The sequence below is a fragment of the Sabethes cyaneus genome, chromosome 1, assembly GCF_943734655.1.
Source record: "Sabethes cyaneus chromosome 1, idSabCyanKW18_F2, whole genome shotgun sequence".
In the NCBI taxonomy this organism is placed as follows: Eukaryota; Metazoa; Arthropoda; class Insecta; order Diptera; family Culicidae; genus Sabethes; species Sabethes cyaneus.
Window position 1 is genome coordinate 148,152,746 of NC_071353.1, and position 16,038 is coordinate 148,168,783.

Consider the following 16,038-nt stretch of genomic DNA (forward strand, 5'->3'; position numbering starts at 1 on the left):
GAGTCATATTCTAACCGAACACTACAGCTGTAGCACATTTTTCCAACACAGATATCAAGTTCGCCGAGGTTTAATCGTCTCGCAGTAAAGAATTTGCGATCTGTTGGGACAGCGAACTTGTGCCATTTTTTCTGGCACACTTCCCTAACACAGACATCAAATTGGACTAGGTTTAATCGCGTTCGTAAGAAATCTGTTGGCACGAGGGGCTTTGTTACTCTCTCTGGCGTACTTCCCAAGCAAGGACATCAAAATGGTCTAGGTTTAACCGCGGTGTTAAGAAATCTTATTGAAATGAGGAAACTTGGTCACTTGTTTTGGCTTATTTCCCAAGCACAGATATCAAATTGGTATAGGTTTAGATCATCGCAAAGAATCTTCCAACCAATCACGAAGCGAGAATTCTGGTAAAACATAGGTTCAATATTTTCAATTTTTCAATAGTTTAACATCAAGAATCCATACTTTTCTTCATTTGGGTCAATTCTTAGAAGATTTTCCAATCGATTGGTGTAAGAATAATCGATAGGAAAACCGCTGAGCTATTAGCGCTCAAAACCTTTCATTTTTCGTGACGCTCGCATTTTTCGATTTTTTGGAATGACACCCTATCTCAAAACTTGCCGTAAGACGTTCGCGATATTTCCTGCCACTTCCAGAACTTCAGCAGCCAGATATTCCTTCATGGCAGCGAAACGAGTGCTCCAGCTCCAACACCTTGCTTGGTGAAATTGCATGCCTTCGTTGCGTTATCCGTGGGAAGCAGCAACAGCTGAAGCTCAACAATTTTCGATCGGATTCTATAGGGCGTAAATTAAATACAATCATAAGGAAGCTTAACCCATAACTTATATCGTATATATTTCTGGCATCCGTACTAGGGAAGCACTGACGAGGGAAGACAAAAATATGAAAATAATTCAATTTTTCAATGACGCGCATTGAAAATTGATAGTTTTCTGTGTTTTCAATGTTTTCAATCGATTTTCCGATCAATTGGTGTACATATCTTGGAAATCTATTGAAAATCGACTGAATTATAAGTCGAAGCGTGAAAACGCGTTTCTACTTTGATGACGTCATTTCCAACAACCAATCACGAAGCGAGAATTCTGGTAAAACATAGGTTATTTATTTTCAATTTTTCGATAGTTCAACATCAAGAATCCATACTTTTCTTCATTTAGGTCAATTCTTAGAAGATTTTCCGATCGATTGGTGTAAGAATATTGAAAATCGATCGGAAAACCGCTGAGCTATTAGCGCTCAAAACCTATCATTTTTCGTGACACTCGCATTTTTCGATTTTTTGGAATGACACCCTATCTCAAAACTTGCCTTTAGACGTAGTCCTACGTCAAAATAACTTTTTTGAAACGATGGTTCTACAATTGATGAAGGGACGGTAAGGGAAAGTAATGAAGAAGGATTTTTTGGGAACGGAGGGGAAAGAGTGGAAAGGAAGGGGGGGTGGTGGTTAATAGTTAGCTACGCTTAACAAATTGTCGTTGTGACTCCTACCTTTTGTCCAATGCTGGAAGGTGCATGGGTCGAACCAATAATATAATCTGAGATTATAATCGGATTCGAACCCACAACACCCGCCAGGGCATGTGGCTCGCTGGTACCCGTGTACCTATGAACCACAGAGGCGCTGGACAAAAGAAGTCTGCACAACCCCCCTTATTAATGTAGCGGCATGGGTTGGGCCTCTTCCTACACCTACTGTAGAAACCACCGACCGAGAAGTTTAATCTAACTTTGTGTTTACTGGCGGGACGACGACACTATGCAGGCCCTTGCGACTTACAAGGTACTGCACGTGAACGCAGTTCGTCTGCCAGCGTGTTAGCCGCGGTTTTCAGAATTAGCTACAATTAGTACAACTATGCTCATGACAGGCTGTTCGTTAGAACGAGATCGCGCATGTGGGAAAATTAAACCACACACAAGTGCGAGCTATTTACTCTTTTGGACTAGATATTAGCCTCAAATTGACCTTGAAATGGGAACTGAACTTGAACTTAGAATTAAGCTTAAAATTATACTTAAAATTGAACTTGTAATTAGCATAAAATTGGAACCAAGTTTGCTTTATGCAGCTTTCATCACCATAAACCAACCTGCAAACAGCAATTGCTCTTGCATTTCAGCTATCGTTATTACTTAGGTTTATATCAGACCAAAAATGAAATTGGCATTGTAATAGCATTTGAATTTCTGTTTGACATCGAACATTAAATCCGGCTTGAAATTGGAATTCAAATGGAAATTAAACTTGAAATGACTTTTCTCTTTTGTTGTTTATGTGCTGATGAGCGCCGTGCGCGCTAATTGAACTTGAAATTTTACAAGAAAGTTTTGTCTACCTACTTACTAAATTGCTATGCGTACTTTTCTAAATACTCCTTGACGAATAATTCCCAAGAAGCAATTTTGTTGTATAGCATGCTTATCAAGCGCTTGTTCCGTTGGTTTTAGCTAAACAATAGTTGAATAAGCTATTCTTAATCAAAAATGTTGGTTGGGTTGTTCCAGTGGCCCAGCCTGAGCACGCCTTTAACTTTACCTGATCGATATGGCAGAACGAGTGGCAGGTCAGTATCTGTAAACATATTTAATTCAAATAAATGCTCGTATAAACTCCATAAACTCCTAATTTTACAGGTAGAGCCGTGGAAAAGCCATGTAGGTAAAGTGGGTAAAGCACTGTAATACCTCTGTTTAGCAAATAAGCCGTTCCATATGTCTCGCATTTATCCAGAAACAATCTGATCACCATCATAAGCTGGCACAAACTCATATAAATTAGTTTATAAATACTTCATTGATATTTGAAATTCCTGTTAAATAAATACATATTCATTTAAATATTTAATTAAATATTTATTCAAAGTTTGTTTGTGATTTCCGACACAAGCACGTATATTTATCGTTTGGCCGATAAGGCAAACAACCGGTATCGTGCAGTACCAGAGCAGCACAAAGCGAACTGTCAAAAATTTTCCTGCTTCAAAGGTGCGTCATCAGCTTGCGTGTGGGTTCGTGAAAATCGGTGAATTTCGGCAGAAATCTGTATCCAAATCAGCAAAAAATGACTTCTAAACATAAAGATAAGGACCGTGATCGGGACCGCGATGGAGAATCGAGCCATTCGCACGGTAAATCCCGTGACAAGGACCGTGATCGCCGGAGGTAAGTTTCGACGTTCCGATGCGGATGAATAAAACGCAGTGTTGCCAATTTTAAACAGCATTGTTTCCATTATTCGTAATTTATAGGTTAGAATTTATATGTTTATGTTGTATTTTTTCGTTTTGCAGGTCCCGCTCTCGTAGCAAACATCGGGATAGGGATCGTGAACGCGACCGTGAGCGTGATCGTGATCGTGACCGCGACCGGGATAGGGATCGTGACCGAGATCGGGACAGGGACCGAGACCGGGAACGCGATCATCGACGTCGCAGTAAATCGCGCGACAGACGTCGTCGCAGCCGGTCACGTAGCCGTGACCGCAACAGACGCTCCCGTGAGCGTGACCGTGACCGTGATCGATATGACCGAGGCGGTAGTCGAGCCTCGGAGCGCGAATCCAATCGGAATCGCGAAGAGAGCCGCGATAAGGAAAGCGCCTACGACTATAAGGGACTGGAGTTTACCCAAAGTGTAATCGAATCGATGATGTCGACCGCGGCTAATGCAAAGAATTTTGCCGAACTGCTGACCAGCTACAGTCAGCAGCAGCAGATACAGCAACAGCAGCAGCAAATTCAGGCCCAGAAGGCCCTGCTAGAGGCGCACAATGAGAACAGTCAGTCGTCGGATCTTGGACGAGGTAAGTTTCGTTATCAATTTATTTAAGTTTAAATGTGTAAACATTCAACACGGGTTTTAGATCCAGGTGGAAGTGGTAACAATAGCGGCAGCGAAGCAGATGCCCGTCGCCGTAAGAAGAAATCCCGCTGGGCTGGCGGTGATCATGACAAGACATTCATTCCCGGCATGCCAACAATTTTGCCAGCTGGGATGAGCCAAGACCAACAGGAAGCATACCTAGGTGAGTGGAAAAGTTGAGTTTGTCGGTTTTCTTTTTCGTTTCAGCGTAGGTCTTTGGGAGCAACGTGGATCCTCAATGCCAGCGCGTCACTTTCTAGGTTCAACCAAACGGAGGATTTGAATTTTAAGCTCAAACCGAGAAGAAAAGTTGACACTAGTTTTCTCATTCAACTGTGATAATCGTGAACACTGATACCCAATTTCTTTAGGAACACCATTTAGGTCCCTTTGATTGGCAGGAAAGTGCCCCACTAGCAAAGCATGTGTCGTTGTCGTAAGTACCCGACCCAGAATCGTCGAATCGAACACACAAAACCATCTTCTCTGTTTCAGCCTTTGTTCGTTGTTTTATCGTCAAATTGTATTGTACTGAGCCGTAAAATTCAGTAATAATCTAACATCGGGGGTTTACCCTCGATTTAATCTTTTTTTGCTCTTCTTTTCCATTGATCGGTGTCGACAGTTCAACTGCAGATCGAGGAAATCAGCCGGAAGTTGCGCACTGGAGACCTGATGATACCGCAGAACCCGGACGAAAGGTTTGACATTTGTTTTCTATTATCGTTACGTTTACATGCTAGTAATTTTGCAACAACTGAATGATGTGTTTGTTGATGAGCATTTCAGAGTGGATAGATTTTGCGTTAGCAGTGAGCAGGGTTTCCTACCTGATCTATCAGAAAAAGAAGACAGGAATGAGCTGTTTGAAACTGGGAAACCAAAATAATCTGTTTGAATTTGTTTTTAGCGAATTTCTTACCGTTTGTCCTTATTGCAAAACGTTATTGATGTTTGAAACTGTAGCAGAGTAGTGATCTGATAGCAGATTCGGTCTCAAATTACTCTTGACCAGTAAATTTGAACACTTGAAAGTAGCTCTGAAAAGCAATGTTTATCGACAGTGGTTTGTTTTTACAAGGAACGGATTGCAAAGCAATTGCACCCGTCGTTGCGACTCTTTGTACACAATGCCATGCCATTTCACAAAGGAAATGTATTATAATTCTATGGATTAAAGTAGCTAGCATTCTCTGGTTTTTGGAAATAGCTCGAGGGAAAAAAATAATTCAAGTGTTCAACCGTAGTAGGCATGCCCAGAAAAGTCGACATACATAAACAGTTGTCGATTCAACACGTGGAAGGTAACCAAGCAACCGTTACCTCTGAATAACAAACAGACAGTAACTGTTGAGAACTGTCCTCAATTTTCACACCACCGTTCAACACGTGTTTTCCTGAGTATGTATAAATTCGACTCGTGGAACTTGTGAATTGAACTCTTTAGCTGAATTCATTTCACCTTTTTCAGTTTTAAGCTTGATCCGCAGCTGAACACCCCGCTCTCGATGTTTCAAGCGTCCTGTCTCCGCAGAAAAAGTCGTTTCTGCTGTTAAAAGCACTTCTCAACAAAATAATTAACTTCAAAGTCCTTTTTCTAACTGACGATATTGTCAAAACTGCCTTCGGAAGACGGAACCATTTGCTAGCTACTGGATCTCTCGCTTTCTGACTACATGTCCTTAGATCCGCACGGAGTTTCCCAAAATGTTCAGCTTTTGCAAAGTATGAACGAAGGAGTGCAATTTGTCGCAGTGTATACGAACTTAAAGGCTGCGTTTAATCGAGTTGATCACGGTGTCTTCCTTGAAAGGCTTGAGAAAATGGCTAAACACGTATCTAACATACAGTGGGTTTAGTGTGACGATCAGGTTCGAGTATTCTAACGCATCCTGCAACATTTCTGGCGTACCGCAGAGAAGCACCCTTCGGCCACTGCTATTTTCTCTCTATATAAATGAACCGGCAGCTCTCCTATCATCCGGTTGTAGGTCTTTTTATACTCTTTTGACTGCAGCGCCTCAGCGAAAAAGAATTCGAAAATGTGGTGTATAGGGCAATTGTAGAGTTAATTATTATCTACAATATTGTTGAAAGAAGTATAGTGTTTTTGCAACCAGATTGGCTAAATACCGACGAGCAAGAAACCCAGTTGACCTTGAGGAGTTAAAAGCGTTAGAAAAATCATTATTCTGAGCCAATGATACGCGGAAGTTCTATGAAAAGGTGAACCAATCTTGTAAAGGCTACACACCGCTATTGTGTTGGAAAAAAAGGCGCAGTAATTTTTTATACCGACGGCTTAAAAATGGACCGTTGTCCTGAAGCTGGTATTACTGGACCAGGCATAAACTGATCAATAGCTATGGGACACTGGTTGACAGTGTTGCAAGCGGAAATATCTGCATTTTCTCAGCCTCAGCCAGGCAGCACTGAATGCTCTAAGTTCACCCACATGTCATGAGAAAGCTGATACACGAAAAAGGTCATCCAGGGTAACTTTATTGGTCCAGGGCCATTTGGCGGGGTCTTACCAAGTGCCATGAAAATGGAACTAAAAGATTAGGTGATAGCCTATATTCTATAAAGGTTATACTGTAAATACTATAATAATGGAAAATTGGCTTGCCGCTCCTGGATTACGGCTATCAAGCAAGTTTATTAGACCTTGCGGTAAGAAAAGCCTGAAGCTGATTTGCCCAAATAAAAAAGGATTAAGCATAATGACAGGATTGCTTACAGGACACTGCCCGAGTAAATGTCATCTCACGACGATGGGCATCCTACGTGAACCACTGCTGCGGATACGACACTGAAACATCAGAACATCAGCACATCTACTGCGCGAGTGTAGGGCGTTAATGCAGCGCAGATTAAGAGTTTTCGGTAATGAAACATTGGAGTCTTTAGATATTTGCACTAAAAGCCACAATAAAGAGGAGACAGGACTGAAAAAGAGCGAAAAATATGAAGACAAATAGAACTGAAAAAAGGTAAAAATAAAACAGCCAATGAAGAAATCCGGAACAGATAGCACGGGACTGAAATAAACGAGAGAAAAAGTGAAACAACGAATAGTAAGCGAGAGCAAAAACCGAAAAAGGAAAAAACGGGACTGGGAAAAGGAAAAAGAGCAACAGAAAAGAGAAACAGAAATTTTAATTTCAAGTAAAACTTCGTGCCTGATTTCCATGCCCGGTTTGAAGTACAATTTCAAGTCAAAATTTAAGTCCTATTTCGTTTTCAGTGACAAGTGCCATTGCATCTCTAATTTTAATTCCAGTTCCACATCAAATTCAATTCTGATTTCAAATAAAAACTTTAAATTCTTTTTTAAATCCAATTCGATGTTCAATTCCAAGTAAAACTTCCAGTCCATATTACACCAAATTTAGGTCCAATTTCCAAATGTTCAATTTGAAGTAAAGCTTTAAGCGCTAATAAGTCCAAATTCAACTCTAATTAAATACTCTATGTTAAGTCCAATTTTAACTTTGATTTTAAATCCAGTTGGACCCGAAAGTCTAGAGATTTCAACCTTTTTGTTTTGTATTTTTGTGATAACTAATTAATAGATTCGCCATCCTGTGATTAGTTCGTTTTTGCAGGTCAAAACATTCTTCTGACAGGTTACTTACTTACTTAGGTGGCTTGCCGTCCTAAGACAAAGCCTGTTGAACAAAGTTTCTCCAGGTAACTCGGTTGAGGACTACCGCTCTCCAATTCCTCGGACACCGAGTACTCTCCACCTGGTCTTACCATCTTGCTCGCTGCGCTCCTGGTCGTTTTGTTCCTACCGGATTTGAGGCGAACACCAGGGTAATTGTCCGGCATTCTTGCAACATGCTCTGCCCATCGCATCCGTCCAGCTTTAGCCACCTTCTGGATACTGGTTTCGGCATAGAGCTGTGCGAGTTCATGTTTCACGTTCATCCTCCGCCTCCATACTTCGTTCTCCTGTACGCCGCCGAAGATCGTTCTTAGCACTCGTCGTTCGAAAACTCCGAGCACTCGCAGGTCCTCCTCGAGCATTGTCCATGTTTCATGCCGGTCTAATAAGCGTCTTTTATAGGGTGCACTTTGTACGGGAACTTAGTCTGCTCGACCGTAATTGCTTGTGAAGCCCATAGTAAGCACGACTTCTGCTGATAATACGCCTCCGAATCTCACGGCTGGTATCATTGTCCGCCGTTACCAGTGAGCCAAGGTAGACAAATTCGTCGACTACCTCAAACTCAAACAGCGGTGTCGTTCGGCCTCGGTTCCGCTGGCCAGCATGTACTTTGTTTTAGACGTATTTACCTTTAACCCAATCTTTTCTGCTTCGTGCTTTAGACTGATGTATTGTTCAACCACTGCCACAGATGTTCTGCCGATAATATCCATGTCATCAGCAAAGCTGACGAATTGACTAGATTTGTTGAATTTCGCGCCCCGCGTGTTGATATCCGCTCGGTTCATAACACCTTGTAGCGCTGTGTTGAACAGCAGGCATGAAAGACCATCACCTTGACGAAGCCCTCTGTGTGATTCGAATGAACTTGACAATCCACCCGAAATCCGAACACAGCACTGTGTACCATCCATCGTAGATTTAATCAGTTTGTTGAGCTTCCTGAGGAAGCTGTTCTCGTCCATGATTTTCCATAGCTCTTTCCGGTCGATGGTATCATATGCGGCTTTGAAGTCAACGAACAAATGTGGCGTGGGAACTCTGTACTCACGGCCTTTTGCCTTCTGACAGGTTGGGTGTCTCAATTTTTGTTTTTGTCTGGGCATGCGAGAGTTATACTGCCGTGAATCACATATCAGTCCCATTTTTTAATGGAGTTTCCTATATAAATAGAACTGTTATGCGATTCACGGTAGTATGCTGGAAGAAGGTACTAGGTAAGGCTATGTTTTTGGGGACCGCGAAGTCGTTAAACCGGACCGTTTAACCGTCACATCACCGAAGTAGAAAATTCAGAGCTCGCGGTTAAGCCCATTGTTTTGCCGGTGGACGAACAATGTAACAATATCGAAGTCTAGGATGTAGATGGAACTTAAGCACTTGTGTGCCACTGTGGTCCAAAAGGGCGAAAGGTACAAATTTTTTCTTAGTCTCTTATAAGCAGTGTAGTATCTTCGAAACTTTTGTTAGTATAAATACTACCGATATCGTTTTCTTGCGTATAGATAGTAGTGTTTGATCAAAACTCGAAACTCAGACATTTCCATATTAAAAAAAAAACTCGGAGGTTAGTCGATTCTCAGTGCTGTAACTTGTAAATGCGTAAACATAAATGGCTGAAGTTTTGACAGGCGTCATTTGAAGGATCAAGCTCGACAAAAATGTTTCACATTAGTGAATACTAATGCCATCTCTTTGAATTTTCAGATACTTATCAGACTGCCTAGTAGTAGTAGTATTCAGTTAGGAATCATTCGAATATTTTTTTTTGTTCGATTAATGGAATTAATCGAACAATTAACGGACATCTCCAGTGAAGTGAAGCTGAATGGGGAACAGCTTCAAGTTTTCGAGGAAGCCATGTATCATGGGACAATGCCACAAAAGACGATCATTAAAACTGCCGCAGTGGCCTTTTAACCCAATGCCCTACTTGTTTACAAAAAAATATCACGGGACAATCGTAACATAGAACCACCCTATAAGCCGCAACGTTTAGCGATCAGTTGTGTAGTGTAGAGCATAAAACTACCGTTGCTTAGAATTCCGATCCATCCACTGGTCCTTTACAGGCATGAAGCCATGACCGCTGAAAATAGTTAATCGACGTGTCCTCGCAGTTATTGAGTATATCGCGAAATGTATCAAGTATAAGTTGAAGACGTAATCGCCAGACTAAAGCATTTTACTTCATCGAGGACGGCGCTGGATTGGGAGGAACAGCAAAAAAAAAATAAAGCGGTCGTTTTCAGGACCAATATACATTTCGTTAAACAGTTATGAATTGAATATGGGTTATTTGGTTGGCAGCTGCTACGGGAACTGGGATATCAAAGTTGGGCCGTATTTTGTAACTCACGCCGAGCAACTCGATTCAACTCGGTCACTGTCGAGTGTCGAGTGCGGGAAGAACGGGCAGCAGAGCGACTCGATGATTAACCAAAACAAAGCAAACTCAAACGTCACTTGCTGACAGTTGACAGTCAGCAGCTTTTTAGCCGTTGACTCAGTCGAGTTACTCGGAAAAATCGTGTCGCATGTGACTTACATAATACAAAAAGTGACACTCGACGTGACTTACAGAATAGGGTCCAATGAATCCTATAGGTTTTATTATGTCAGTCACGTCGTACGTCACTTTGCTTGACTGGTCTACTTTTGGTATTACTTGGTCGACCGCTAAAAAGCTCAGCAAATAACGAGTTTGCTATCAAAACGTGGGCGATTTATGATTTGGTATGGTTTCGATGGCGAGGGTTATACTGAAAGAAGGTACTACGTAGCGCCATGTTCTTGGACACCGTGAAGTCGTTAAATAGGATCGTTTTTGTTTATTTGCTGGTATACGCTAAACCGTCTCGTCACCCAGCCCGCGGCTAACCCTACTGTCTACCGGCTAACCCTACCCTGGCAATGGACATGTCGTAAGCTTACAAATATGGGCTCTATCTCCTTTGTTGGATAATGCCATACCGTTGCTGTCGTAAAGATTACAGATCAAAACGAAGCGGGTAAAACTGCAAATCCCGAACTAGTTCATAGAAGCTGAAATCTCTAAATCAATGACCGCGAGTGGGAACTACTCGCAACTACTGCAACAAGCTGTCAGTATCGGTTATTTCTCTAGTATTATTATTTGCCGCGTTACTCTCTTAGCGCCCGGAATCGATGGTAAATTACTTAGATGCAAGGAATCTTTTTAACCTCCAAAAGTCTATGTGATGATAATATAACTATATTGCCATAGAAAATCGTGAGATACTAGAAACTCATAAGCCAAGTCTTGGTACCGGTGTCGGACGTTGTCTGGCTACCAAGACATTGAAAGGCGTCTACCTGCTCAACTTGTTGTTCCGCTACTGTGAAGTTGGAATTGTCAGTGTTCACTTACTACCATTGACTCAGTTTTTGCTACATTGACCGTAAGACCTGCTGCTTGGGAGCTTTCGGAGAGGTCATCTCCGTAACTTGCTCTGCATATCGTTTCGGCGTTGTGCGAGCAAGACGATGTCGTCGGCTAGGTCGAGGTCATTTAGCTGCTCCATCGTTAGAGGATTTTAAGGCAATCCTCAATTGATCTACTGTCAATTGCTCCAACTAATATCTCATCCCTAACGATGAGAAACAGAAGCGGTGATAAAATGCAGCCCTGTCTCACGCCAGCAGTAACGCTTATGGGGTCGGACAAGACGCCGTTGTGCAAAACCTTGCACGAGAACGCCTCGTACTGAGCCTCGATGAGATGGACTAGCTTATCTGGAACTCCTCTACGCCTGAGCACGGAATCCGGCTTGCTGTCGCCGGAGTGTAGCCTCAATCTTCTCCTGAATCCTATTAAGAAGAAACTTACAGAGCACTTTGAGAGTAATACAGAGCAACACCAGTTGCCGCTTTTCAGTTAGGTCTTCTTTTTTAGGGACTTTGACCAATATGCCCTACATCCAGTCCACCGGAAATGTTACGGTTTCCCATATATTGCTGAAAAGCTGATGCATCATCTGGGCTGACAAAGATGGGTCAGATTTGAGCATCTCGGTTGAAATACAGTCTATCCCTGGCGCTCTATTGGATTTCATACTCTTGATGGCTGCTTCAATTTCATCCAGCGATGGTGCCTCCGAGTTGATGAACTGTTGGCGTCATACGCTGCTGGTTTTGTTGGTTTCTGACGTTTGAAACTTGAAAGAGTTTTTCAAAATGCTCAGTCCATCGCTTAAGCTGTTCAATCATTACTTCAGGGGGGTTACTTAGCATCTCACTCAGCACTTAGCTCCCCCAGTCTGATGGTACCAAAAGTTAGTCATGGCTTACTATGATAAAACACAAAAAAAAAACAAACATTGCGCGAGGAATTATAGACATTTTTTCTTCGACAAAATTGTAGAAAGTGAAAAAGCAAGCAATTTTACTGAAGAAATGGAATTTGTTTCTCCATCTGGTGCAGAGTTATAGTACATTTTCATTGCAAATTCTTTAAAAACTACATGCATTTTACAACAATACATTATTCTAGGCAATTATTGGCGCAGTCAAAACACACGTTTTTGCAGTAGGCCGGGAATCTCTAGGACTTTTCCTTGCAAATTTATCGCATGCATACTTATGTTTCCCTCACTTCACAAGCAAATAGGGTTGAATGGGAAAGGATCGGAAGACCAAACTTTGAAAGTTTTCCTAAAGACGAACCCTGTTCACATCGATGTGGCACGGGAAACCACCAAGTCCGAAACAAGTCCGATAGGGTGTTCGTTTTTCATTCCGGCATTTTTGCATGGATAAATGCAGACTTGGTGACCACAACGTTAGAACCCCCTTCGATCCGTTTCGAATGATTTTTTGAGAAGAAGTTGGAAAATAGTTTACAGAGAATTGTTTTGTAATCGCATTATCATCTGTTGAAACCAGAAACAAAAGATCGTTTCGTTTTTCTTGACACTTTTGGGTTACATGAGTCTGTTGTATTTCACATTAAGTTAGAAGTAAGCAAATGTATAGATATGACCTTGAAAGAGATGACATTGCGTAGCGTCATGGTGAACCTCAGCATCAAATTATTCAAACAATTGAAAAAAAACCTATTAGGCTTATTCGTAAAAATGTTGTACAAAATTTTGTTGTTTTGTTAATTTTGGTGAGTAAAAATGAACAAGCTTGAAATCTTGTGCAAAATCTGTTAGGTGAATTAAACAAAGTAATTAACTGGAATCGAGTTTTCAGTTTTCACTCATTCCAACCTCAAAGAACATTAGCAATGGATCTTAAAAATTTTCAGAAAAAAATAAAAGATTGATGACTGGTTGTTTTCTTTGTGTCTAAATACGTAGTCGTATTGTGTCTTGATTTGAAGTTTTATCAAGCATCATATTAAGGTGCTTCTAAGGGTTTTGGGTACGAACGCCGCTGAATAGAAAATTCATCAAGAAAATCCGTTTTCAACCGAAACTAATATATTCTTCTTTTGAAGCGTTTTCCACGGATACGCAAACAGAGACCGGGAGAGATCCTGTTGCGTTGCCACCAACCAGTCAGTAATGACCAAAAAAAAGACTGCGATCATCGCCGACATCGGCAACTGAAGGCTGAAGAAAGAAAAACTAATCATTACCATTTGCTTCTAGCGTTTAGAAAGAGAAAAACTTGGGTAAAACAGGTCGATCGACCTGTGGTCTCAATCTGAAAGGAAAAACAACCCCCTTCCCACCCAGCCAGAGTAATCTTTTTACATTAATCATACCGTTATGCAGCCCATTTAGCACAGAGGCAGTTGACTAATTCGTTGACTTTTGTTAGGCGCTGTGGCTCCTGGTGGGGTCCCGGTCTGACGGTTGTTCCCAGCGCACTGCTGACTGTGATAGTGAAAGTAGGACCTCTCTCGGTATGGTACACACGGCTGAATGAGAGAAAGACAGGGACTGAGGAGGGAGTAAGATACAGATACAGGGCATATACAGGCACACACACAAGAGCAAGCGAGCGAGCGAGCGAACGAGGAAACGATCAGCTAGCGAGCGGCAATCGTCGTCGTCGTCAACGCACTCGCGCAAGTTATCACTCGTATTTTGTTTTGTTAACCCCGAGAGACCCCAAACAACAAACAACAACAACAAAGATATCAGCGATGATTAATGGTTCTTTTTCTCTCTTCCCAGCTGCGGGTTCGCACGAGAAATTACGAATAATGCAAACTTTGTTTTACAGCCTCTTTTACAGCTAAAGACGTAATTTGCTTCATTTAGCGGAACTTTAGCGCAATGTAGGATTGTTTTAATCGAAAATTGTTGTTCGTTCAACAGGGCTCTTTGAATGATGATGATGATGATGATGTACATAATTACTAAAAGGATTTTTCTTTTTAAAAGCTCTAATGAATTCCCCCTTTTTACCAGCCAATAATCAGAATAATAATAATCAGATTGCTAATCAATTAGATGATACAAGAAAATAGAATTCTTATTTTGTCCGATCGTTGTTTTTCGGTAGACTAAAGGTTTTAATGAGGTTTTTTTGCCGTTTGGTTTTTCTTTTCTTGCTTCATCGTTGCAGGTCACCGTCTCCGGAACCGATCTACAGCATCGACGGCAAGAGGTTAAACACACGTGAGTTCCGTACCCGGAAGAAGCTGGAAGAACAGCGCCATCAGCTTATCCAGCGAATGCAGTGTATGAATCCGGACTTCAAGCCACCGTCGGACTACAAGTGAGTTCGGTTATTTGACCTGTCCTAGCATCCTATCTAATGATTCCCCTATTTTTCAACAGACCACCGGTGATTCGCGTCAGCGATAAGGTTCTCATTCCCCAGGAAGAACACCCGGACATTAACTTCGTTGGACTGCTGATTGGTCCGCGTGGTAACACGCTGAAAGCGATGGAGAAGGACACCGGTGCGAAGATCATTATTCGCGGCAAAGGTTCCGTAAAGGAGGGTAAAGTTGGCCGTAAGGATGGGCAGCCTCTGCCCGGCGAGGACGAGCCGCTGCACGCATTTATCACGGCAAGCAATCCGGAATCGGTGAAGAAAGCCGTCGATCGCATCAAGGATGTTATTCGACAGGGCATCGAAGTGCCGGAAGGTCACAACGATCTACGTAGGATGCAGCTGCGCGAGCTGGCCCAGCTTAACGGAACCCTGCGTGAGACAGACGGGCCCCGTTGTACGAACTGCGGTTCCAACGAGCACAAAAGCTGGCTGTGTCCGGATAAACCCAACATTACGAATAACATTGTTTGTTCATCGTGCGGCGGAGCCGGCCACATCGCAAAGGATTGCCGCAGCAAACGCCCGGGAGCGGGTGGTCCACCCGCTAGCAACACTCAAACCAAAATCGATGAAGAGTACATGAGCTTGATGGCCGAGCTTGGGGAGGGTCCTCCTCCGGAAACCACTCATCAAACCTCCGCTCCCAGCAGACCATCGTACGGACTCTTCGAACCCCGGCAAGCTCCACGACCCCTGATGCAAACGCCACACCTTCCACCGCAGCATCCTGCAGCCGCACCACCCGTACCAACAACCTCCGGTGCTATGCCTCATGCCCCCCAGTGGAACCCTGCTGCGATGGCAGCCCTCCCGGCGCCGCCTCCTCCCCCGCCGGGAATTACCCCCCTCATGTCGTGGGGTCAACAGCCGCCTCCACCCGGAAGCCCCGAACTGCTGCCACCGGGAACGGCTCCCCTGCCACGGTTCCCTTCGAGCTATCCTCCGCCTCCGCCGGGTGTACCGCAGCAACCCCTCGCTCCCGGTACTGGCCCTGTCGGTGCTTGGGGCGGTAGCAATGGGTCGGCTCCTCCGCCGCTAATGCCACCCGGTACTTGGCCGCCCAACGGCGGTAATGGCTCCAGCTTTATTCAACCCCCGCCGATGCCACCGGGAATGCCACCGGCACACCTGCTGAGTGCACCGCCTCCTCCACCCCCACCGTCGTCCTAAGCGGTGCCGGTGGAGAAGAGGCAATCTTGTTTATTTTATTGCAATTACACAATTACAAGGACATAGAATACTGGTTTTCGACCGATGACCAAACAAACAAACAAAAGATTTAGTTTTAGGTACCGCTTCTTTTCTTTTTCTGCAATCTAATCAGAAATTTCCGAATAAACATTGTAGTTTCCTGCGCTCAGTTCCAGTGATGATAGCGGAAAATTAAGGGTTTATATTACATGCCGAAATTTACCAATCTTTACCTAACTTTTAGCACTTTACTTTCAGTCATTACAACCTGCTGGAGCGACGGTAGGAGAAGCGATCACAGAATGAAGGAAGGACGAAGGAGCCAACCTAAAACATTCAAGAGCTTTAGGACCAGGCAAAGATCAAATTTGACTTGGAACTGTTGAAACCTCAGAAAGAACATTCGCTTCTACATCGCGAACAATTAATAGAAGATAGTGGAAACGCCCTTCAATAATTCAAAGAGAAACGGAAGGTTTCTATGAAAAATTGTATATTATGAAAAAACAACATCCGGTATA

General features: G+C 42.9%; 1 protein-coding gene across 1 annotated transcript; it reads left to right on the top strand.

The window, feature by feature from the left end:
- The first annotated feature begins 3,031 nt into the window (after positions 1–3,031).
- Positions 3,032–15,699, top strand: LOC128732910 (splicing factor 1). Its single transcript, XM_053826354.1, has 6 exons — positions 3,032–3,195; positions 3,324–3,835; positions 3,896–4,057; positions 4,520–4,595; positions 14,111–14,263; positions 14,326–15,699. Exons 1-6 carry the CDS (start codon positions 3,095–3,097, stop codon positions 15,494–15,496), a joined length of 2,175 nt encoding a protein of 724 aa, XP_053682329.1. The 5' UTR covers positions 3,032–3,094; the 3' UTR covers positions 15,497–15,699.
- The last annotated feature ends 339 nt before the right edge of the window (positions 15,700–16,038 follow it).

Excerpts from the sequence above, each read along its gene's own strand:
- LOC128732910 (XM_053826354.1), top strand. The coding sequence starts at position 3,095 with ATGACTTCTAAACATAAAGATAAGGACCGTGATCGGGACCGCGATGGA. Across the intron at positions 3,196-3,323 it reads AAGGACCGTGATCGCCGGAG|GTCCCGCTCTCGTAGCAAAC; the intron begins GTAAGTTTCGAC and ends TTCGTTTTGCAG. Across the intron at positions 4,058-4,519 it reads CCAACAGGAAGCATACCTAG|TTCAACTGCAGATCGAGGAA; the intron begins GTGAGTGGAAAA and ends CGGTGTCGACAG.